General features: G+C 38.1%; 1 protein-coding gene across 2 annotated transcripts; it reads left to right on the top strand.

Annotated features, from left to right (window-relative positions):
* The first annotated feature begins 1,951 nt into the window (after positions 1-1,951).
* Positions 1,952-26,016, top strand: HDAC2 (histone deacetylase 2). Of its 2 annotated transcripts, none has more exons than XM_032101517.1 (14): positions 1,952-2,150; positions 9,412-9,524; positions 9,853-9,970; positions 10,881-10,955; positions 11,257-11,395; positions 13,160-13,301; positions 17,640-17,732; positions 17,831-17,939; positions 19,376-19,516; positions 21,383-21,491; positions 23,539-23,669; positions 24,555-24,710; positions 25,410-25,467; positions 25,678-26,016. In XM_032101517.1, exons 1-14 carry the CDS (start codon positions 2,099-2,101, stop codon positions 25,706-25,708), a joined length of 1,467 nt encoding a protein of 488 aa, XP_031957408.1. In that variant the 5' UTR covers positions 1,952-2,098; the 3' UTR covers positions 25,709-26,016. The 2 variants fall into 2 exon arrangements, with proteins under 2 accessions (XP_031957408.1, XP_031957409.1); XM_032101518.1 differs by lacking the exon at positions 1,952-2,150 and adding an exon at positions 8,461-8,515.
* Positions 26,017-26,077: the final 61 nt, after the last annotated feature.

The raw sequence follows: 26,077 nt of genomic DNA, 5'->3' as shown, positions 1-26,077 counted from the left end.
CCTATAGGAAGTTGAGTACCCATTTGAAACTAATTGAAATTATGAACATTTTTCTTCACATGAGGTCCCTAATAAGAACTTTGACAATACCTCACTGCTTTTATTGAATTCCCTCTGTGGTGCAATAAAAGTATTCCTGATATTGAGCCAGCTGATGTGCTATTGTACTGTTTGGATAGAAATGTTTATCAGGCAACTACACAATGTTGAGTAGCTTCCTAAACATATTGAATTTCAATGGTCAAAGAAGCCTATAATACAGTGATTGCCTAATACAGAATAGTGTCTGGAGCTTCTGGAGTCCAATCTAAGTCTGTTCAAGCAGTGACACCATTAAGCAGGCTGAGATAAAAAGGAATTTAGTGGTAAGTGAATAATATCATGCCTCTTATAGCTTATAATATCATGCAGATATTTTGCTGTGCTTTGCACCAAGAAACTCATATCAGCTGTATTATAAGCTGTAGAAATCAATTTTGTATGTTATTTCTAAGAGAGAAATTTCCAAATGGAATATGACAAAAGCTGTTTAAAAATGCTATACCACCTGGCTACATGACAATATAGTATCCTTTTGTTACAAGATGAAGGGGGTGGCGTGGGGAGTCTAGGACTCTTTTCTTAGCATGCCATAGGTTTATCCTTAGGGTGTTGTGCACATACATGTGGTTAACAAACTTATTTTACAGTTGTCTCTCTCTAACAATATAAAATGATTTTTTTTTTTAATCATCTACAAGGACCCAGACTCGAGATACCTCGAGGAGTGAAAACACCCTAATTCTGGGAACAAAGACCTAACCTGTTTTTGGGCATGTATTGGTTTTGTTGTGTGACATAGATTACACAAATGCCTTGTTATCAAATAGGTACACGTGGCAATAACCGAGGGTTTTAGGTACTTTTAGAGTCTCCAGCAAATCAACAAACCTTGGTCAAGACTTGAATGAGTGAAAGTCCCTAAATATAGGCCTTTCATGTCAGCTGAAGAAACAGTAACCTTTAGTGTAACTGATGTGCACCCCCAGACATGGCTTATCAGGCCTCACAAGTGTGAACCCCTGTACAAATGCAAATACAAGCAAGGTGGCTAAGCAGGAGTGTGATCATGTTTCTCCTTCCTGCGTTTGTACCTGAGCTTGAGTAAAGGAGAGAAAACGGCTGATAGATCTCAAAGAGAAATTATTCAGATGTTAAAGGCTTCTTGCATGGCATGCCTTGATTTTTTGGAAGAATTGCTATGTATTACTGTGAAGCGTGTTTTGAACAACTTCTAGAACAGGGATACTGAGGTGCAACAATTGCCAATAGGGCAGAGTACTGATAGGGAGGAGTACTCAAAAATACAAAACCAAAACAAAAAAAACAGATTTTTGTTGCGGAAAAGAGCACTCTTTCACTTGCGGAGGGGACAAGACGCGACGCCCCAGCCGGTCGAGCATCTGCAGCAGCCCCGCCGAGGGTGAGGTTCGGGCCCCAGCGCGGCGGAGAGCGCTGCGCGGTTACGGACGAGGCTCCCCGCGGTCCCGGCCGGTGCGGGGCGCGGCTGAGGGGCTTCGCGGCGGCCCCGGCGCCGAGCAGGGCCCGGGCCCGCTGCGGCCTCGAGCGCGGGGACTCCTCGTTCGCGCTCCCGCCGCGGAGACGGGGCGCCCCCACCGCTCATGCGCCCAGCCGCTCCGCTGGGGGGCGGGGACACAGCCCCGACGCCCGCGGCGGATCATACCACTGTGCGCCATAGGGGTGGCCCAGAAAAGAGCCTTCTCCAATAATTCGCTTATTAAGAATCCCCGCTGGCTTCTTCCCTGGATTGTGTGTGCAACTAAATGAAGTCGGCACAGAGAAGCAGGCGGGAGCCTACGTCCGTTCGCGTGCGTCCTCGCCGCTTCCTTCTTTCCCTCCCCTTCCCTCCGTCGGCGGAGAATTGGGCGCGTCCCGCTAGCTGCCCCTCCCGCAGCCGAGGGTCCGGCCCGCTCCCGCTGCTGGCGGTCCCGGCGTCGCGAGTTCCCGCTCTCCCGCCCCCTCCTTCCCACCCTCCGAGCCGGCTCCGCGCTCTCCTCGGTTTCCCGCTCCCTGCCCACGGCCCCGGCGCGGCAGCCCTATGGCGTACAGTCAGGGCGGCGGCAAGAAGAAAGTCTGCTACTATTACGACGGTGAGCAGGGCCGGCGCGGGAGCGCGCGTGCAAGAGCGGGGGGGCGCCCTTCTAATGGCCGCTCGGGGCGGGCTGCGTCCCCGGCCCCCGCCGGCACAGCCACCCCTTGCCCCGAGGGACGAGCTTCCCCCGGCCCGGCCCGGCCCCATGGCGGCCGGGGGGCCCCGCCGCCGCGCCCCGCTCCCGCCGTCGGCTCTGCTGACCCCCGCGGGCCGGCGGGCGTGGGGCAGCGGCGCCGGGGCCGGGGGTGGTGGAGTTGGGCGAGGTGCGGGTCGGGGAGCTGCCTGGCCTGCCGGGCCCGGCAGTAAGTGCTGTGTCTATTGTTTCCCCCCAACATACTCACCACCCACATTCCTCCCCCCCCCCCCCCCCCCCCCCCCCCCCCAAAAAAAAAGAAAAAAGAAGAAAAAAAAGTTGAGACACTCCCCTCCATCCGCTGAGCACGGAGGCGTTGGAGTCACTGCTGTGTCTGGCTCCTCCCCTGCAAAGAAAGTCCAGGCCATGTGTACCTCCGGCACCTGGTGTTGTTGAGCTGAGGCCTTTCCCTGCCTCGAGCTTTCGTACCGAGGTCTGGGGTACGGAGGAAAAGGGGGACTCTACCCCCTCCTCCCCCATTCCCCAAACGGAGCACGGATCAGAGCAGAGGTCTGGCTCCCATGAGCCTCCCTTCCTGCAAAACGCGGAAAGTTGTGTGCGTGGGTGTTTAATAATAGTGAAATTTGAGTTGCATGCAGGCCCTCTGAGCTTGCACACTTGCCTCGTGGGGACACAGGGGCTTGTGATCTGCGTTGTGTCATGGCGAAAAAGTATGTGGAGCCTGTGCTTGGTTTGACATATTTTCAGCAATTTGATTGCCGTTTTCTCTGGCCACAGCACCAAGAAGTTTTCGTTTTCTTCTTGAGCTTGAGTTTGTTTAGCCCTTTTTGTACTGGGAAGTGAGCTCGATAGACAGATTAGTTAAGAGATTTGATTAAATTGCCTCCTATTGTAACAATCTTGTACGGTTGCATCTGACGCTGGTCTTGGTAGTAGCCAGGAAACAGAGGTTGAGGATGTTCAGCTGTAGTCCTTTGGTGTTTTCACCATTTTGGAAGTGAAGATGAGTGGCTAAACTCACTCAAGATATCAAAGGGTGTGTTGCTGTAGCAAACCTGCCATTCTTTGTAAATTGCAGATCTTGTGGGGCCTGTCTTGGCTTTTTTTTTAACCACACTAAAGGAGGCAGAGTGGTGGTTGCCGCCCCCTTCTCTTTGTTGCTAGCACTGGTTCTTTGTTCAGCCTAAAGGGGAAAGGAGGCCCCTGTTAGGGATACTTTTGGTGAGGCTAGGATCTTAGTTTTCCTAGAGAAGAGGAATCGCTTTTCGCCTTGTTGAAAGAAAGACAGCAGTGATAGTTTAGAAGCTTTCTCACTGCAAATATTTGGGGTTTTTTTTAAATCATTTTGCTTTTTTTCTCTTTTTTCTTTTTTTTTTTTTTTTTTTGTCTTTTTTTTTTTTTAAATAAAGCCAAGTGGCTGCAGTTTACTAGATGTTGATATATTGTTTTTCTGTGATTACTGGATTTTGGTACTTGATGCTAGTATTAGATTCCCTTAACAGCAAAAAAGCTATACTTTTGAAGAGAGGGGAGAAACCGAAAGAGGTACAAGTTTGGAGGTGGCAGGATAATGACTTAAAGCAGTTGTAGCTCGTATGTAGACTAGGATAAATGAAGTTAATAATGTAGAGAAAATAGTATCTGTTGTGCCTTAAAATAAATGTTTTACATGTGACAGAAACATTTTGGAATATTTTTGATGCCTCATTTATTTTTATTGCCAAATCCAACACTTATTTTACATGTCTTTTGGAAATAGAGTTATTAGAAGAAATTTTAAAGTTAATACCTAAAATAAATATCCTGATGCTACTGTGTGGTTCATCTGGTAATTCTGAATATTTTGTAACTGTTGTACAAGCAAAGCCTTTGAATCACAGCAAAGGGAGTGTTTGAAGTCTTAAATAACCTAAAACAAAAAACTACTGAGGTAATGGTGTATCTCTAAAAGGATGTCATGTCTGAAGTAAATTACCCCTTTTTGAGGTCATAATTGGCTCTCCACACATACTTATACTTTGTTTCTTGAAAGTTATAGATTAAAAAGTCTTGAATAGTTTTAGAAGCATCTACACTTATCTTCTGAGATGCAATAAACTTCCTCATGCAATAAACTTCCCCATGCTTTCTGTGAAACTTGGTGTAATTGTCATTTAAGGCTGATTTTTTGAATTAGCCTATCACTTTCTCAGAGTGTATTGTTATTAAGATTTTTTTGGAAATCAACAGTTTTAATAGCCTTCATACTGTACTTGGAACTACTAAACTTTGAGTAAACAAAGCTCAATTTCATTACCTTGAGTTTGCTTGTAATAGACAGTCAACCACATCCAGTTTGCAGAATCATCATTGCTTGCAATCATGCTCAGGTCAGGAATTTCGTTTAAATTTAAACCAGTATACTATGGGAACTAATTAAAATACGAATTAAAATACTTCCGTAATCTTATTTGAAATATTTTTCATAAATACTTCTAGTCTTAATACATGTATGGCTTTAGCTTAGCAAAGTGTGCTCCTCAACACTGTTTGGAACCATGCTAGATGTGGAAGGATGTCGTAGCTTTTATTTTAGTCTCTTACCATATATCTTCAGGTTGTTGTCATGGTTTTGCAACATTGTGGCTCAGGTAGTTTAGCTCTTCCAAGGTGGTGTAGAGTTGCCCACAGCAATGAGAACAGGCCCCAGATGGTCTTTCCAGCTCTGTGCTCCTGTACAGCCAAGCACAGTTCTAGAGAATCGCACAGCCACCAGCATGGTTACAGTGAATTTGTGTATTTGTGCCATGCCAGTGCACTAGCAGTGTTGTTTATATTGCTGTTTGTGCATAATTTAGTGTGAGTCTTCAAAAGGCTCTACCTTAATGAAAAATTTGAGAGATCTGCATCAGAGTGTGGTTGGTTCCATCCATAAAGACGAGACTAAAACTGTTTTCGTAGGGCAGTGTGTTACTATAGTCGGCCATTGTTTAAGTAGTACTTCTAATTAAAGCTTACATCTGCAGATAAAATGAACTTAAACTGAAGTGTTTTCTGGAAATTCATCAGTACTTTGTGCAGTGCCTTCCAAACATGATGATGGTGTCCAGCCTCTGCTCAGGGCTCAAAAGTCAGATCTTTGCAACTCTTCTGCTGTCTGCATAATTTTAAAACCAGAACAAAATGCCCAATCCTTCAGAAACTAGTGTAGTAATTTTAGGCCTGTTTGAATAGCTGTTTATTGGACTCATCAGCCATTGATGATCTTTTCTTTTACATTCAACTTTACATGAGTTCACTCCTTAGTATCGCTGAAGTCAATTCAATGTAACTACTACTATTAAGATATATTTTTTTTCATGTGGTTTTTATTGTAGCAATTAGGTTTCTTCACATAGTGCAGTTCTGAAACACCTCATCATTTCATGGTAACTATACTTTAAATAAGCAGGGATGTGGTCCATGTACATAACAGTTTATCTGTTCAAAGTTATAAAGTAATGTAATTTACAAGTTACAAAGTATTAAAAACCAAGTGTAGATGTCATCTCTTGTCTCTTTATTCAGTCGCTTAAGACTGTTTTGTAATAGGTAAATTTAATGGTGTTATTTTTCTGTATGTCATAGTAACTAGAGAGACTAATACTTTTTTGGGAACATAGCTTTTGTTAGTCGTGGGGTTTTGAGCAGAATTAAAGTTCCTTTAGGGGATGTAGCCTCTTGTGTTTTTCTGTGCATTAGAATATTATCTATAGGCCTTGCTAAAGTCTCAGAGAAGTGGGTGTCTAAAACTTAGGCTCATCAAAGGAATCATGGGTTTAATTTTATTTGGTAGTTCTCATCATTTTGGCATATAACTTATATGAATTAAGAAGAAATTTTTTATATATACATATATATGTATTTGAACCCAGAACATGACAGAGTATGTAACAGTTGTCAGGTAGGTCTTCTGTATCACATCTGTATCACATAATGAACAGTGCGGGACAGTAAACTCCTACTAGCATTAAATGGGCGCTTGGCTTGTCCCTTTTTAATTAAGGACTTGACATTTCAGAGATTATATGTTGCTACTTCTTAATGGGAGCCATTTAGCTGACATTTTTACTGGTATAAAACAGTAAATTTCAGTTTTTGAAGCCTCACTGTGAAAGATTAATAGATTTGCAAACTTTCTACACATACTACTTTGCATTTTTTCCCTCCTCTTCCTCCTTCAGTTACATTCTCTTTTTTTGTGCTTTCCATGTGCTCCCACACTGGTAAGTGATATAAATGTGCTCCTAACATTTCTGTATGATTTTTACTTTTATATTAGTAAGAATTTACGTTTTTATTAGTTAGTATAGAGTCAAGTACACATACTATCTGCAGTAATAGTATTGTGAGCTTGGCCTCACTGTACCTATTTCTCATCTATACACATCTTTTAGTCAGTTAGTCTGACAGAGGTTTGTGCAGAGGTTTTTAGCTCCATCAGTGAGTGAGGTGTCCTATCCTCACACATACTAGCTCTTGATACACCTTACTTTTCGTCCCAAAGCACTCCAGTAAGTCTGTAACATATGAAAAAGAGATACAAAAACTTCAGGATCAGTGGATGAAGTGTTTGTACTAGGAAGTGCACCACCTTCTTCACTAGGTAAAAGAGGAAAGACTTTTGACAACTTTGCCTCCATCACAGTATGATGTCTCCGTGATGGGTCCCCTTTGTGATGTTGGTTGAAAATCAAGGTGCTAATGAAGAAAGAGGATCTTTCCTCTTTTCCTTCCTCACCCCGACCTACACAGGCATCACAAATACCTTGAAACTTAATGGACTTTTTGACCATATGCTTCAAGAATTTCTTTTATGAGGATAGTGCCAAAACCATTTTTTTGTGGGTGATGCTAAGACCTGAAAAATATAAATGGTATTCTGTTGCCTGTTGCTAAAGTGTATTATATTGATATCTCTTGTTAGTCAGTACTGCTGGCCTCTAATACAGAAGGATCAATATTCTTATGCCAGATACTCATCTACAGATCTTCTACTTGACAGATAAACCCCCATGAAATTTACCAGTGTGACAATTCTTTTAAAATTCTCTTCTCTGGTAAAAAAAAAAAAAAAAAAAGAAAGCTAAGAAATATGCTTCATTTATTTATATAACTATGCTGCAGTGTATGGTATATAGAATATGCATAAGTTAAAATTTGTTTGGTTGATTAATTGCAGTGTGTTGAAGAATATGTTACAAGTGTATTTAGGAAATGTTAATTTTATTTTTTCTCTATTTCATATGGGAAAAATAATAGACTTTACATTTTACATAAGATATAAAATAATTCTTAACTGTCTGCTTCATCATATGTCAGCATTCTGAATAAAATGTCAGTGATGACTACAGAAGCCGAAGTAGTTAAAATTGAAATGACCAGGTAAAAACACCCATTTTTTAAGCCACAAATGCATTTGTAATGAAGTTTCCTCAATAATACCACATTATTTATAGTCATTATTTTCTTAAAAATCTCAAAGTTTAAAGCTCTTACTAGCTAGATGATTTTTTAAAATCTGGGACTTAACAGTAACTTCAAAATGTAAAGTAGAGCTAGTAAATGGTTGGTTTTCATCTTCTAGGCATTAGTTTCAAAGAGCTATGATAGATTTTCTCCTAACCATCAAATATATAAGGTATTCTTTTGTAAAGTGCTTGAAAATGTTTTTGCTGGAAGGAAGGAGTTTGTTTATACTCTTAATACCTTTTGCTCTTGACCCGAATGTGACCAAACCTGTAGGCTTGCAATAAGTAACTGAAAAAAAAGTGCTTAAGTACCCAAGTTAGAAGGTCCAAACTCTTCAAAATTCTTAACTTAATGTTAAAACTTGGTATTTCTATTGTTATGGGATGGCTAAGAGCTAGGTTTGGAAGGGTAGTTTTTCTAAGCATCTTCTTATGTTACATTAGGTTATATCTGTTTTCTTAAGTGTCTTTACTCTCCTGTCTCTTTGAAAACTGAAAGCTTGAAGGATTTTAGAATGCTTTGAAACTTTTAATCTTACTGTAATACTTGTTTTTCTTGGTAGTTGGTGATGCTACTGCAAGCTGACATTTACCCTTCCTCCATGAAGCTCATGTTGAAGAGGTGAAACTAAAGCTCTTTTGTAGTGGTGCTGCTTCTTACCTCTGACTGATAAAATTTACAAAATAGTATGACATTGTGAAAATAGTGTTTCTTTTGTTCCCAGTGGACAAGGCAGAGCATGTTGAAGGATGTGAAAGAAAAGTAAAAAGTTCAAGAAGGTAAAGTTCAGTAATCCTATCGGGAAATTGGGTCAAAAAGAAAAGAGGTGCTATTATGAAGAGTTGTTATAGAAATTTCCAGCTGAAAGCCATTGACAACTGAACATAACTTTTAGGCTTGTTTACGTTTCCAGAAACAGTTGTGTAAAATGGTTCATATGTCGGGAATGTCAGTGCTTAAAGTGGGGTTGTGTGTGTTCTGTCAATAACTGAGCTCAGCAGAAAATTTACTACTAGCCCATGATAGCAGCTGTTCCTTCCTTGGAAATGAGTGTCAAATTTGTTATCTTAATTGTGTGCCTAGTTGGTCTCTAATTTAACAGAGGCTAATCTGGATTATAAGGTTCTTGTTAAACTACTGTGGATTTCCAGCAGCAGGTGTCTGGGGAGTGTTTGTGCATGTGGTTGCCACAATGGATCTGGAGCTAACTTCTGGATGTAACAGTTTGGGTTAGTAGTTAAGGGCAGGCTGAGGATGGTAAAGTCAACTCATGCAAAATGGTAGGTTTTACTACAGCCTCTGTTGTGATACTATGTGGCAATGTCATCAGCAGTGTCTCCTCTTAATTCCAGTTGTTTCCCATTTTATTGTTCAGTTCTGGCCCATTGTTGGGCCAGAATTTCACTCTTGATTTGAAACCATGTCTTATAATTATCTTAGCTCTCCCACTACTGTCTGCTTGTAGTAAAAGATTTGACTTCTTTTTTTTCCCCTCTGTTTCTGACATACAACAGTTTGTTTCCCTTGTATTCTTTTTGAAGTAGGCAGTACTCCCTTTGTGGGGTTTGTTTGTTTTCTGGAATCATACCTGTTTACTCATCTTCTGAGAATGATTAAGTGGCAATGAAACTTGTTTTGTAATATGAATAGCTATTCTTTTGTGTATTACTGACAGGTGATATTGGAAACTATTACTATGGACAAGGGCATCCAATGAAACCTCACAGGATCCGAATGACTCACAACTTGCTGCTAAACTATGGCTTATACAGAAAAATGGAAATTTATGTAAGTATAGGTAATAGAATATCCACTGAAGCATTTTAAGTTATTTTTAAGGGTTTCAAGTATTGTCACACAAATATATGAAGAGAGGTGGAAGTGAAAACAGGGAATACTTAAACAGTGTCTTTTACTTAGAACTGAAGCAGTATTTAATGCAGTTGTATATCACAACAGAGTAGCCCTTGCTTTATGTGAAACACCACTATTGCTTTCCTTTCGCTATTTTCCCTTCAAAGTAGGTGGGATTTCTTTCAAGTTGTCTGTTTTAACACATTGTTAGTGGATTTTGCAAAGCACTTTGATTATTTCTTTAACTTGTTCTTGTTATCAGCGACCCCACAAAGCAACTGCTGAGGAAATGACCAAGTACCATAGTGATGAATACATCAAATTTCTCCGATCAATAAGGCCTGACAATATGTCTGAGTACAGCAAGCAAATGCAGAGATGTAAGTGCCAACGTCAGGCTAAGTCTATGCGTACGTGCTTTGATGGCTAGCATTGTTTGAAGCTCTGGATTCACCAGTACAGAGGTTAGAGAAGTACTGTAACAAGAGTAGCATGTGCCTGCCTTTAGCTACACTATTTTGGACTTCTCCATTAAAAGCAGTCATCTTGACAAAAGTGTTCTTCATGCATAAGTAAGGATTTTTGCCTTTTCTTTCGCAGGGTGTATTCTAGATGTGAAATACTGCTGCTAATAATAAGGCTTTAGTGCGCAGATTGTGAAGTGTTTGTGAAAGTGCCTTGAAATCTTTGTAAAAAAATGGCTTTTTTGAATACTAGATAAGTAAAAACCAATGTGTGAAAATGCATTTAAGTCAAGAAAAGAACTCGCTCATTCTTTTTGGAAGGAGATAGTAAAAATTGTACATCATTCACTGTTCACCCTTTCTATTATTAATTTATTCCTTTAATTTTAGGTATAAGCTCAAAGTACTGTTAGGAATGCAGTTTTACAGCTATTATATCAATTTTAAAGGCAGTATTGTAACCACTTTATGATGCCTTATTGTCAGCAAATTATTTTTCTAAGTAATTCTACATTTCTTAACATGACCTATGTTAATCAGCAGTTCTTCAAAAATCTAGAAATGATTGAACTTCTTCAAATGAGGAGACAAATCTTCCAATGAAAACTAAAAAGAATTAAAAAAATAAAAGAAAAAAAGATTAGGTTGGAAGTATCTTATACTATTAGGACTTTACGTTGTTTTCAGTGTTTAAATTAGCCTGACAAATAAGATGAGGAATAAGTAGTTAAAATGCTGAATGAACTATGCATCTGTAAGTGTTATTCATGTGTGTATAGATGCTGTTGGAATGGTATTTTTAAAAAATAATATGTTTCTTATACAGTTAATGTTGGAGAAGATTGTCCTGTATTTGATGGCCTGTTTGAGTTTTGTCAGCTGTCAACTGGAGGCTCTGTTGGTAAGTATATGTTGTTTGCCAACTATTTTATAGCTTTAGTAGGTTTGTATCAGCAACTTAAAATTTTGATAGTGCATTTAAAAATGAAGTAAATATAAGGGTTTTTTATATATTTTAAAAAATAATCATATATCAGTTACAGACTAAAATATGAGATGTATAAAGTATCTCAGTATTGGTAAGAGATCTGTTCTAAATCAGCTTATTTAAAAAATAAAATACGATTTCATGTAACAGATTTAAAGGCCATCAGAAATTTCTGACTCCATTTGCTTTCATTCTTCTGTGTGTCTTTTTACAGCTGGGGCAGTAAAATTGAACAGACAGCAAACAGACATGGCTGTCAATTGGGCTGGAGGACTCCACCATGCCAAGAAATCGGAGGCATCTGGTTTCTGTTATGTCAATGATATCGTGCTTGCCATCCTTGAGTTACTTAAGTAAGTTTGTGACAGGCACAAGTTAAAATTACAGAAAGTGTCAAATTTAAGTATTTAAATGTTTGAAAATATGGATTGTAGTTACTATTTCAGTGAGTTTTCATAGCCCATGTTGAACTTTTACAGTTTCAATTAAGAAAGCTCCAAACTCTACCTAGTTTGGCTTCAGCAAGACATTCAAACTAAAATACAGGCAAGCTGAAAAGATAACTAATAGGAGATAGATCCAAGCAACAATGCAGCCCGTAAAACACTGTAGGCTGTAATTCTAGATGGTGGGGAAGGACTAGAGTGGCAGACTTCAGAAAATGGACAGGCTTACTTGCTTTCTGTAAATATTTCTGTAATGTCTCCCTTTGCTATGCATGGGGACAGAACAGTGGGCTAGAATGATTGCTACCCTGACCCCTTAGGGCAGTCATTTTACTCATAAGCTTACACCCATTTGGTTTCACTATATGCCTTCTTGTTTCCTATCGTTTGACTTGTTACTGAACCAAACAGGAATATTCAGGGAAGATCATGCACTGAGCTTCCTTGGATTATTACAGGAGTTAATGTGGCTGCTTTTAATAAATGATGAAATAACAGCTGTGCTGCTGTGTCTGTAAAATAAAAAATGAGGAGTAATGAAAAAGTGATCATATAATTAACTTCAAACAGTAATGCTTCACTAAAATTTCAAGTCCTGAGTGTTGCTTTTACTGCTTCAGAGGACTGTATCCCTACTAACAGCACATTAATCTCATTTATTAGAAAAAATATTCTAGGTATTTGACTCTTATGAGGGGTCAGCTGATTTTGCTGGTGAGGAACGAGGGAAGTAGTTGTAATCTGGAAGTCTAGAGATAGAAAATGTTTCTAAAGACACTAGGAATAGTCGGTATTAACATATTAAGACGCTCATTTTAATGTGCACTGTATATTCAGGAGCTGTCTCTGTAGTCTATGACACATGACTTTCTGTGGTCCAATCTTGAAGTTTTTAGCTTAACGTGCGTGTGAAGGAAGGAGTCTTGCAAATTATTATGGGTTGTGTAACTGAGAAACTGTCCCTGAAATTATGGCTGCTTACACTCTCGGTACTCCGTAAAGCATGACGAAAGTGCGTCTTCGATGACGGACTTTGTTCTTTATGGGAAAACATAAAATTTAAGGGATACTTACTGTTTCTAGTGCTCTAAGACTTCAAATCACTGGTTTCTTTATCCATCTCAAACTGTCCTGAAATTTGCAGTATTTAAGAGGATTATAAACAGTAGTGTAATAAATTTATGCAAATGTAAATTGCAATACATTTGAAACCAACAATGTACCTTTCTTTACAAGCTGGAGAGGTGAAAAAGAAAAGTCATGGAAAATAAGTTATTTATTTTTTGCAAACTAATGGAACACAGACCATGTTGGTAATTACTGAGAAGGCAGAAAGGAAGGCCTTGCGGTGAATGAAAGGGGTGAATTTAGAAGATGTGAACAACAAAGTGATGTGAGCAGAAGCACGAGGTATAGCTTCTACAGAGTGAGACAGTTTGGGGTAAATACTAAATAAATTACTTACTTTGATGAAGATAAATTTATTAATGTTATTCAAAGTGTACTGAGAATTCTAAGAGCATATGGTCACATCAACCAAAGTCATCGCAGTGATCACAATCTTGAATTTTAGTGTGTGTTTGGGGGTTTTTTTGTTAGTGTTTTTCTTGTTTGCTATCAGTATATTATGAATATAACATATAATGATAATTTATTATGTGTTCTTTCTAGGTATCACCAAAGAGTGTTGTATATTGATATTGATATCCATCATGGTGATGGTGTTGAAGAAGCGTTTTATACTACAGATCGTGTCATGACAGTATCATTCCATAAGTATGGTGAATATTTTCCAGGCACAGGGGACCTTAGGGTAAGGTTGGACATGAAATTTCATTAGGTGATAAATTCCCTCTTACTGTCTTCCTTGTAGATACTGTTTTTGCACTAGGCTACAAGTCCAATATTGCACTATGTCCAATAGTGGTATACAACAGTAAGTTTTCATAAAAAATATTAGCCTGGAGTGATAGATTAGTTGAGGAATCTTAGGAAAAAATAATACAGGATAGTGGGGAGCTAAATTATTCACTTCTACATGAAATTAACACCTTCACTTCTGGATAAATAGGCTGAAATCTTTGTTCAAATATAATTAGTTTAATTCACGCAGATTTTGGAGATGGCTCTAAGAAGACAGTATGGTATATTTATAATTATCTGTACATTTCAATTCTGCACTTACGGTGAAAAGTAGCTGTTTGCAGATCACCCTTTAACAGTCACAAAGCTTAAGTTACAATTTGAATTTACTGTGTTCTATTTGCCTAGTAATACAGTTGACTCATTTTTGGAATATTTCTTATGTCATGAAGTGTGTTTTGAGTTCTCATGATGCTCACTGCCTAAGAACTTCAGCCTGCCCCATAGGCAATTATGTACTGAGCATTACAGCTGACCTGAGGCAGGGAGCATTTGCCCATGAGGAATTATCACTAAAGCTGTTGTGGAACCTCTGGCAAAGCTGAGAATAGAAACCAAGTTTCCTGGCCCTTCATATTAATTTTAAGTTAGTCATTCCTCATGTTAGACTCTTGTCTGTTAGAACAGGAAATTGTTCCACTTCACAGCTCGAAAGAGTATTACAAGTATTAGGATTAATGTATTCCTAGCTTCAAGCTCATAAATGAAACCTCTTTTATCAGAGACACTCCCAGGATATGTCATTCCTCTGGTGTTAGCAACTTTGCTCATTAGTCTGTGCCTACAGTTAGAAACTTTTTTAAAAAATAGTAAACACTTCTAACAACGTGGCCTACAAAAATGCGGTGCTGGGAAAAAGTTCACTGTTTTTCTAATATGTTTAAATTGATTCATGAGATACAAGTATTTGTGTTCAGGCTAATACTCCTGAAAAGCATGTTTCCCAGTCTACTGATGATACCCAGAGGGCACAGGAGTAAGTGAAAGTTGAGCAGTGAGGTGCAAAGCATTCATTTCAGCGTGGTTGTTGGAGCTGAATGTTATTATGGTGGTTAGATTCTGTTAAACTGTGTTCTAAGTTGATTTAGGAAGAAATCAGATTAGTTTTTATCTGTGTGATTTAACTTGACTGGCCACAAGGTGGTAGTGGTGCTTCAAACTAAAAGCAGCTCAGACCAGGATGTTTATCATGACAAGCTGTTGTTGCTGAATTTGGCTAGAATATTTTTCTTTTTTTTTTTTTTTTTGAAAGGGTTAGATATCTTGGCCTTTTAGAAGCAGCACTTCCCGTTGACAGAGAAGTTTGTGGACTCTTCACCTCACCACACCCAGAACAAAGAACTAAAAGATAGCACAGTTGAAATAAATAGAAGAATATTTTATGGTTTTTGGGATTTATTTTTTTTTATCAGTGTCAGGGACAAATAGTATCTCAGGCATGGCAACTTTTTTCTGAGCTGCTAGTTAGGATTTTGAAATGAGCATTATCTGCATACAGACTTTAGCAGGCTTTATTGCAATTATTGCATCCCCATAGAGATTTTTCCTGTCTCCAGAGATTGCAAAGCTAATTGAACTAAACGAAGATCTAATTCTCTGAAAAGTCAGTGTTCCTTCTGGAGGCCAGTATTGTGCTGCTTCCTTCTGCCTAACTTGATCTGCCATTGATGGGTATTTTTCCAATTTCAACAGCCAAATCTTCCCTTTGTTCTTGTCAGTGGGCTGTGTTACAACTTGTTTCTGTAATTCTTTAGTTAGTTGATCTAGTTTGCTGATCAGGTTACATTTATTTGATGCAGGAACAAATTATGTGTCAAATGATGATGTGATGGCAGCTCCATCAGTACAGCTGATCTGAGGTTTTCTAGTTTAGCAGCATTCATCCATTTTCTACTGAATGTATTGTTCAGTCTAAGCTTCCAGTGTCCTCAATAAGTTATTTGACCTTCTACATATTTTAGATGATAGCATAAATTTCGTCATTTATACACCCAAATAGCTCAATTGAGACCATAGTTCCCTATAGTGGCTCAGGTTCTTTGAGGCAGCTTGATCTGTTGGTGAATGGGAGGCTACCAGAATGCTGTATTGTTTCTTTAGGTTTTATATCTAATGCAAGCATCAGTTCCAAAAAAGTTGCTTGAGTAGCTCAAGCAATTACTCTGTTTAGGTGGAAATTGTGTGAACATTTGACTTTGCTGTGTTTTAGGATAAGATAAATTTAATGGGGTTTTTTTGTTTTTCTTTTTAATCTGTAAAGCAAGACAAGGAGAGGAATGACCTCTTGAAGCAGTATAGGTTAGGTGTCGACCTGCTGGAAAGCAGCTCTGTGAGAAAGACCTAGGGGTCCTGGTGGGCAAGTTAACCATGAGCTTGCTGTGCCCTTGTGGTCAAGAAGGCCGATAGTATCCTGGGGTGCATTAGAAAGAGCATTGCCAGCGGGTTTAGGGAGGTGCTCCTGCTCTTCTACTCAGTTCTGGTAAAGCCAAATCTGGAGTGCTGTGTCCGGTTCTGGGCTCCCCAGTACAAGGAGACATGAAGCTACTGGAGTGAGTCCAGTGGAGGGTAACAAAGATGATGAGGGAACTGGAGCATCTCTCTTACAAGTAAAGGTTAATGGAGTTGGCCCTATTTATCCTGGGGAAAAGACACAGAGTGGACCTCATCAGTGCTTACAAATATCTCAAGGGTGGGTGTCAAAAGAATAGGGCCTGATGAATAAGGAGCAATGGGCACAAACTGAAACGCAAGAAGTTCCATCTGAATATGAGGAAAAACTACTTTGAGGGTGACAAGCACTCAGCGAGGTTGTCAAGTCTCCTCTGGATATACTGAAAGCCCACCTGAATGTGATCCTGTGCAGTCTGCTTTATCAGGGGGTTGGACTAGATGGTCTCCAGCGGTCCCTTCTTCCAGTACTGACCCTTCTGTGATTCTGTGATCACCTCAGAAAATTCAGCATCTGAAAGCCTGGATGATTCATTCTGGGAAATTCTGGATAACTTGTACTTCAAATCAGCCAGTTGAGTTCAGTAGGGGTCTTCAGTGTCACTCATCTTGCAATACTATGAAATGTTAATAATGTGCTGTGGGCAAAAAAACTGTTAACATTGTGTCTATGCTTCACTGGGCCATTTGGCCCCCTCCCCATCTCCCTCCATTCCCCCTCACGCCCCCAGTAAAGGTTAGTTACTGGAAGTAACGCATTACTGATGCATTCCCTGCTAAGGAGGCTTTGTTCAGGAAGAGGAAAAAGTCAATGCCTTTCAATAGGTAGCGTTGAGAAGTTTTAGTATTGGTGTTGCTGGGTTATGCTACTTATGACTCGTAGTTTTTCTAGGATGTTGGACCAAGTGTGTGCTCTTTCTGCAGTGCTGCTGTTTGATAATAGTTTAGAGCCATACTGGACAGATTAATTCTCACCGTCTGCTCCACTGAACTGCATTGCTTTCTATCTGTGTTAGTGATGAAATAAAGGGAAGAAATGGGAATGTGTGTCAAGCAGAGATCTTTAGGTTTTATGGTGATCATCAAAATAGGAGTGGTTGCATTCAGGGTGTATTCACTTTATATATATATATATACATACACTTTTTTTTTGCAACAAACTTTTTGTCTTAATACATAGGTTGTCTAGGAAAGCTGGTAAGATAGACTACTACAGTTCCTGTCTTGACGCTTGATGGAACTGAGAATAATTTGCAAGTTTGTTGGGGGTTTTTTTGTACATTTAAAAAGTCTCAGTTTCTTCAAGGGCACCTGTAATTGGCCCCCCTTGGATTTTTCTTCTCTCCCTTTTGCTGCAACTACTTCCTCATCCTATGTTTAGGGAAATAATGTGGTTTTGAAAACCTTTTCAAGTTCAAATCTTCTATGCAACAGTGAAAACATGCATATCACCTTGCTCTTCTTGATTTTCATACTTTTTTTTTTTTTTGCTTGGCTATTTTTGCCAGACTAAACTGATTGGTTATGATTTGTCTTTTTGTCTTACATCTTTGAATTAAAAAATTGAGTGTACTTACTGCTGTTTTCATCTTGCTGTACAATTCTGCACTCTAAAATGATTTTATGGGAGAACAGGAATCAAGTAAATTCTGCCTCTTATTCCTCACAGATATGTATAATGGTACAGAATAGCTCAGCAGACTTGTGTAGACTTTTTTTCATGATACCATCCTATGTGCTTCTGTGTTTGTATTAAAACATTTTTCATCTTTGCTTGTAGGACATTGGTGCTGGAAAAGGAAAATACTATGCTGTCAACTTTCCAATGAGGGATGGTATAGATGATGAATCGTATGGACAGATATTCAAACCAGTGAGTGCTTTGTTTCTTGTTTTTAAGCTCTCTGGAAACTACTAGTTTCATATTTTCATTATGTCAATTAATGACTTGCTGTTTTATATTGATTATAGATTATATCCAAAGTAATGGAGATGTACCAGCCCAGTGCTGTGGTATTGCAATGTGGAGCAGATTCACTGTCTGGGGACAGGCTGGGATGCTTTAATCTTACTGTTAAAGGTAAACAGAAAAGTATCTGTTTGTTGTCTGTAACTTATTACTTATTAGAAACCTCTACCCTTCATACTGTTTTTCAAGACACTTGCATGATGAGGACTGGAGTCACAAAGATTTTGTTCATTACTATGATTAATCACATCTTTCTTTGCTATACAGGGATGGCCAAAAGAAACCCAGAAGTTGCCTCTTTCTTTCTGTCCATCTAAAAAAGTTAAGAAGCTTGGTTTTCCATGTGTTTCCTAGCCACTCAAGTGATTCCCTTTCTTCTATGTACAGGCTTTCTGCAGCTTTAAAGCAGTGTCCTGGAATGACAGGACAACAGACGTCTGCAACACTTACCATGATGGGAAAATAAAACCTAGTTAGCAGTCCACTTAATAGGACTACAGATGTTAAACATCAAACACCTTGTTGGGTGTAAAATAGGTATTATTGAAATGAGAATACTCACTGCATTGTTAAATTTATAGCGGTGTTTGTTATACTGAGCCATATGTTAACACTAATTTTTATTAATTTTCATAGAATTAATTAATTTCAGTATTACTTAAGTTGCTACCTGAATTTGTGATTCTCTAGTTTGGGATGTTAATTTAGCAAATAGCATAACTGCTACTGTTGCTATTATTATTATTTTATTATTATTTATTTAAATGGTAAAATATTAAATGTATAGCGAACTTTTGCTAAGTCTTCAATCCAGGCTGTTTGAATCATTAGTTTTCTGGATTTTCTTGGTTTTGTGTTTGGTTTTTTTTAATGCAACAATTAGAGTTTTGTAGGCAACAAAATGCAGTATAGTATCTGTTGGGTCTGCAGTATTTCAGGGTTCTTTTCTTGATTTGCACCAGGTGGCAAAGCTACTTCAGTTGCCCATACAGCTCAGATTTTTTTCCATCTTACATATCTTGGAAACCAAGAGAGCTGCTGCCTCCTACAGATGCCTTTCAGTATGCTGTATCTCCCTGGAGTGTGTACTGTCTTGGCACCAGTTCACTCTGTAAGCAAGACTTAGCAACCTCTAATACAGGTTCAAATTTAGAAGTAGAAAGGACCGAGTACTGATTTTGTTCTCCCTTCTTCCCCCATTGCATTTTACTGAGAAATTGTCCCTAAATTTGTCACTGTGTATGACATCAGTTATGAAGAGACAAAACACTAAACATTCTAAGATCATTTCAGAACAACAGCAATAGACCATCATGCAAAGTCTCTGAAGACTGGGGTGGATGATGTTCGTTGTGTTTTGTAAATTTCTAATCTATAGGTCTTGACTTCCTGTGAGGTTGTGCTTAGCTCTAGGGGGAGACAGTTCTGTTTGAATCAATTCAGTTCTTATTTGTTAAGTGTGACTGCATATGTCTGATTAAATAGTTTGTTATATATTCTATTTAATAGATATTTTGCTTATATTGTCAACTCTTTTTGTTTGACAGGTCATGCTAAATGTGTGGAAGTTGTAAAGACTTTTAACTTGCCATTGCTGATGCTAGGAGGAGGAGGCTACACAATTCGTAATGTTGCTCGATGCTGGACATATGAAACTGCTGTTGCCTTAGATTGTGAAATTCCTAATGGTAAATATTAATATTCAAACTAATATTTTATTAAGAAATAATCATGGGAGATTTTAAGTAAACAGCAGGAATTTGTATAGATAGCTGTAATGCATCAATTTAGACTATACTATGAAGAAAATTATTGCTAGGATTTAGCCAGTAAATTTTCAGTATCTTATGCACTAAATAAGTGTAAGTATTTAGGCCTTTTTTTATGCCTTAGCAAAAGCTTTAAATGACTGAATCACTTTTTGAAAATTCAAAAGGTAGAACTTATGGAACCTTACTTGTAATTATTTCTAATACGAATGTCGTCATTATGATAGAATATATACTGCAGTTTGATGGCGGCAGTGTCGATCTGTAAGTTGTACAACACAGACATGGTGTACATAAGAAATTATTGACTATGCAAGTGTCCACTTTACATAGCAAAACTACTGTTTCTTCATTTTATCTGACAAAAGTAGCTGTGAAAGTATATTGACTTCTCTTCCATTTCACTCCATTTTGGCTATACAAGCTATATTAAAATTTAAAACCAGAAAAAACAATACTAGACTGCTTTTGAATAGTTGAGTACTGAAATAATTTTTCTGAGGAAGATCCCTAAAGATCCTGGACTCCTTTTACTTCTGGCCAAATATGCTCCTGGATATATTTTTGGAATGCCATTTATATAAAATTGCTGTTTGGACTGATTTGTTGCACACGAGCCACTGGCAGTTTGCACCTTGAACCGCAGCTTTGCTGATAACCTTTTGCTATTCATGTATTTCTTGGTGGATTCAGTGTTTCCATCTGACTTCAGCAGAATCCTGCTGTCAGTGAGAAAACACTATTTAGAATGTGCCTTTCAAGATATATATTTTCCATTTTGCATGTCAACATATATTCTTTGTCAGCCAAAGCTTTTGAAGACACAGTAGCAGTTTCTTGGGACTTTTTTTTTTCTATTAGCATGCCTCTTTCAATGGATTACATATATACATATACATATAAAGGTTTTTTTTATTTTTTTTATATTCCTCTCAACTTTTTGTGTCCCTGTCATCTTTAATCTGTTCTGAGAAATATCGATGTATTTCTAAATGTTGCAATAGCAACATCTTCCTGTCTGTCTTCTGTTCACCTATCTAGATCACTTATCCTTTAATAATCATAAATGAAGAAAGACAAAGGGCACAATTAAAAATGGATTTCAGTGTCTTATTTCTTAAAGGTTCTGTGGATTTTTTTTTATATTTCTCTTAATTTATCTGGAAAGATACAGTCATATTCAATGTAAAATACTGCTATTGTCCTGGCAATGTATTGTTCATCAGCTTCATTTTGGTGGTTTAGTGTTCTAGTTAGGGGACCATTTCCTGTGAAAATGTAAAAAGTGGGGTAAGGAGGGAAACAGACAGACTGAGCCAGTCAGCACCACTGAATCAATGTCCAGCACCTACCAAGGATATTGAACTAGCTGTGGTTTTCAGCCTAGTAACAAGTATTAAAACTTATCCTGAAGGAATATTTTGAATGCCTGCTTAAACCTTTTAAACTGGACTAACTTTGAAAACAGCTACAAGAGATCATCAGTTGATCTTCTCTTTCCTGAAGAAACATATTTTTAAATTATTTTTCAAATTTGTTACTGTGTTGTTCAGTGTGTAATTGCAGTAGATCTTTCTCTTTGTATTTTGCCAGCAGATTTAAGTTCATTTATTGAATAGTTTAGAGGAAAACCACTGAACAGCCCTGATAATGAATAAGTATTGCTTGCTTGAATGCTTAAGGTTTGACGATTCTCTAAGTAAAATCCTGTCAAATCTACTGTTGTATTTAAAATGTTTAAAATCTTTTTTGGTTAACAAAGTTGTCTTGGCTTTTGGTTTATAGAGTTGCCATACAATGACTACTTTGAGTATTTTGGACCAGACTTCAAGCTTCATATTAGTCCTTCAAATATGACTAATCAGAATACACCAGAATATATGGAGAAGATCAAGTAAGTAGTGATTATCTTATTTCTCAAGTGGGTCATGTGGATCATGTTTCTCCAGAGGTTTAATTGTTGGCAGTTTTGAAAACTGTATACCTTTCTCTGTTCATTAAAAATAAGTACTAGAATAGATTTGACATGTTTTCATTTCTGTCAGAAGAGGGGTTTTTTGGAAGTCTCTTCCTCCAACGGAATGCATGCTTATGAAGTCCCATGACTATAACTATGAAGATTTATGACCCAGCTTGGATTTTTACTTTTTCCAGCATCTGAAAAGATGACTGTTTTACTTGGATTCCCATTCTAATTTTGCAGAAAGTTTATCCTGCCAGGAAAGAAGCTGGTGTGCCATGACGATTAGGATTTCCAATTCTCAGCTCTGTGTCTAAACATGGACTGGGAATGTCATTCTTTGTAGCTGTCAGCTGCAAAAATAAAAAATCATACATGAGCTTGAACATCCAAAACTGTGGAAAGACAGTGATACGTGTGCAGGCAATTGAGTGGCTGTGATTTGGCAAATCCACAAGGTTTGAGCAGTGCTCACTGACAAGCTATGGTGGTTGTGTGTTTTTAGGCTGTGCTACTCTTGATACTTAGTCTATTCCTCCTCGCATCTTGACATTTTGATTGGAAACAAATACTTTACTTCAGGGGTAAAGTAATGCATACACAATCAATTCTCTGCTGAACTGGTAGGAGGTAATTGGTTAGCTTGAGCTGTTAACAGGCTGTTAACGGTACACAGGAATTCTTTTGGTTACTAAAAATAGCTGAATAAAGATGTGAAATTGCGTGTATAAGTTTGCCACTACTGCTATAACCTTTAAAACTGTCAAATTGCAAAATTCACCAAAGCTGTTAAAATACTAATTTTTAAGTGATTGGTATATAGACTGTGATGGGTGTTCATAGCACAACTGTATCAATCACAATTAAATTTAAGGAGTCTAGTTTTTAATAATGTGCAGTGGGAGAAAAAGCCCACTTATTTTTTGGTAATGTAATTGTGCAAGATTTTTCAGTAGTAATGTAGTTCTCCAGCTGGTGGTCTGGCAGGCTGCTTGCTGTATGTTATATATATTGTTGAGCTTTTGTGGTGCAAGTAGGCTGCAAAACTCGCTGCTGCAATCCAGGTACAGATTGCTCTCTGTCAATAGAAAACAATCTCACATTCTTATACTGGCACCCACAAGATCAATGACCCATCATTTTGGAGAATCCTCCTTCAGTTCATTGTGTGTTTTCACTGACACCTGGCTTTAGGGAGCTCCCTGGCATGGCAAAACTACTTTGCCAGGTCATGTGATTTAGACAGAGGCATAGACTCTTAAGGATTCCAAAAAAGCACCAGTTGCCCTTTAGCCCTTCAAATTGTGCAGAAGTATGCTAAGATAATTGTTGCAAATGCTAATATTTGATGCTTGCCAAGCCTGCCTTTCTACTTACACTTTGGAATGATAGTTTTGAGTCCCAAAAGAAGCCCGGTATCCTTTCCTTTTCCTGCATATGGTGCTTTGAAGTGTGTCATCCACCGCATCAGGTTGCTTAGACAGGACAGAACTTGTCTCTGTTCTTCTGTTGGCTGAAATAGCCAATAAGGAAACTTACCCAGATGAATTACTTTTGTCATTGCTGCACACAGTTGGGAAGTCTTCATGCTTTTAAGTGTCTGACTTTCTACGGAACTGGAGAATAGTGTATTATCTAACTTGATAATCTAGCTTATTATAAACAGAGCAGTACTGACACCAGTTTGGCCCGAGTGGGCAGTATTTGTGCTGATCCTGTGGGGAATTGAAGATTGAAGTTGATTGAAATAAGTATTTGTAAAGTACAAAGAAAATGATGTTCAAGTACACTGTGGATACTAATGATCTCATAGGGAGGGAAAACTTCCTGAACTTGATATGCTATTTTTTTTAATTGAAAAATGAAACTGACTCTAAAGCAAAGCCAGGTTAACTTTGTATGCAGAGTTCAGAACTTCATAAAAAATCCAAGGAAATGCTACTTCTGTGTAGTAATAACTTTTGTTGTCTGTTACTCGCAGGCAACGCTTATTTGAGAACTTGCGCATGTTACCTCACGCACCTGGTGTACAGATGCAGGCCATTCCTGAAGATGCTGTTCATGAAGACAGTGGAGATGAGGATGGAGAGGATCCAGACAAACGCATTTCTAGTAAGAAATACCTTTTCATGATAGAACATGTTCATAGTCGTATTGGATTTCATTGTTCACAACCTTAGTTGTAATAGTGTGCAGTATTAGAAGACTGGCACTTTTGTTTCCTGAATAAATTTTACTTCTGGTCTGCCACTGTTGATGTTTTTAAGGTGGCATCTATGTGCACATTTGTGCCTCTTAAAGGGTCTAATGAAGTGCTGGAACAGCATGTGGTTTTGCATCTTATGGATCAGCCTTGCTGTTTCAAATCTATAATAGATACTTCAGAAGACTTCATGAATTTTAACCAAAGGAGCTTTACTTTTTTGGTGACTAACAAAAGACAGAAACTATGTTTCCCTTTGAGGTAAAGTGAGATACAGTGTTTAAGGGGAAAAAAATGTCTTTTATTTGCTTTTTTGTTATGAGGCAGAGATTTTCTATACTTGTGACATTACCCTTAACTTTATAACCATAACCCTTCCATGAGCTTTGAGGTGTTCTTCAGCTATAGCCAAGAGTTTCCCTGCTACCTTTAGTCTTTTTTGATGGTGATTAGAATAATTCCTTAACCTCTTATTAGTGCACTATCCATTTTCTGAACTGTTGAAACCATTCTTTTTTCTCCTGTGATTTAGTTTTCAGTATTTGATGTTTTACTTGATACGTGGTTAAAATATTCCCACTCTCCCCCTGTGTTTCTGCAAAGCTATTCTTTGGAAGTTATTATGTGCATCCCAGAATATCTTGAAAGATAAGTGTTTTTAACTGTAATTTAGTTTATCAGCATTAAATGATTATAGTATATTACTACTCATTCTTAATTTGATAGTTCTTTTTTTATTAGGGCTATTGTAGTTGGACTTTTTGATTAATTAATATCTTAAATCTGAATCCTAGTTCGAGCATCTGATAAACGCATAGCCTGTGATGAAGAATTTTCAGATTCTGAAGATGAAGGGGAAGGTGGACGACGAAATGTTGCAGATCATAAGAAAGGAGCAAAGAAAGCCAGGATAGAGGAAGATAAAAAAGAGACTGAGGACAAAAAAGCAGGTAGGATTGTGGTGTGATTTCGTCCTATATTTTAGAACTGCAAACATCAGTCCCACCAGGAGACAGATGTTTTATCTGTTAAGAGTTAATTAGTTGTTGAGATGATGTATTTATTTCCATCATATTCAAATAATCTGTTTTAAACTCAAGATACAGCTATTCAGACTAGTAAAATGTTTTCAGGCAAGGGTTATTGTTTCTTCCCCACAAGCTTGAAGTCTTAGAGCCAGGGATTTGTATAACTTAATGAAATAGCGATGAAAAACTACACGTTGGGCAAAACTTTTGTTCCTGTTTGCTTTTGTGGGGTGAGCCAACTAGTTTTCTCTGAAACAGAAACCGGATAGGGTTCTGGGGACAGTGTAATTCCAAGGACTCTTGATTTTTCTAAGAACTGCATGCATCTCAAGCTTAGGGGAACTCCAGGTCTCATTACTGCATGCCGTCATTATGGCCAGTCAAGAAGAGACCTTGCCTTGAGGCATTCTGAATCACTTGCCATTGTGCCCAGATTGCTCCTTTGGATGGATGCATGTAACATTGTACTTTAATACGTAACTAGTGACTTCTTCTAAAAGCCAGTTTCCCCTGGCTAGAAATACATACAAAAGAATAAACTTGGTTGTGCTCTTTACTTCTTAAGTATTTTAAGGCTTTTTTTCCATCTTTTGGTAAATGTAAAATCTTGTGATTTTTCAGATGTCAAGGAGGAGGATAAAGCCAAGGACAGCAGTGGTGAAAAGACAGACGCCAAAGGGTAAACACTAATTAATTAATAATGTCATCTTTTTGGAGAGTGTTTGTTAAGTCAGTACTGTATAATACTTTTCAGCTCTGTGGAGATCATTTTCAGTTGCTCATAATACTGAATATTTTAGAATCATGACTAGAAATTCAAAATTGCATTTCTAAACCAGTTAATAAAAAAAATAAAACAACTTACCAGTTTGTTTTTGCCTTTGTACAGAGCAAAATCAGAACAGCTCAGCAACCCTTGAACAAAAGATAGCCTCTCATCAGTTGCAGAACATAATACTAGAGTCGAAGAATACCTAAAAGGAGAAAAGTTTTCGTATGGAGAGAGACTGCTGATTTCATTTTGTACTATTTGGCATGGACTGTATTTATTTTCAAATGGCTTTGTTCTGTTTTTTGGCAAGTCGTATTGTGAGTTTTCTAATTATGAGGCAGAAATTCCTTTCTTCACCATGCTTTATGTAATAGTATTTAAAAATGGATGTGAGTTATTATGTTAAATGTCTAAACTGATCTATTAAAGTAATTCGCCTTTCCTGAGCTGATTTTACCTTTTTTGTAATTTTATCTTTATTAAAAAAAAAAAAAATTGTACTTGGTTGTCTTTTGTC

This window comes from Corvus moneduloides, chromosome 3, assembly GCF_009650955.1.
Source record: "Corvus moneduloides isolate bCorMon1 chromosome 3, bCorMon1.pri, whole genome shotgun sequence".
In the NCBI taxonomy this organism is placed as follows: domain Eukaryota; kingdom Metazoa; phylum Chordata; class Aves; order Passeriformes; family Corvidae; genus Corvus; species Corvus moneduloides.
The sequence above is the reverse complement of the archived record's forward strand: the minus strand, read 5'-3'. Positions and strand labels throughout refer to the sequence as shown.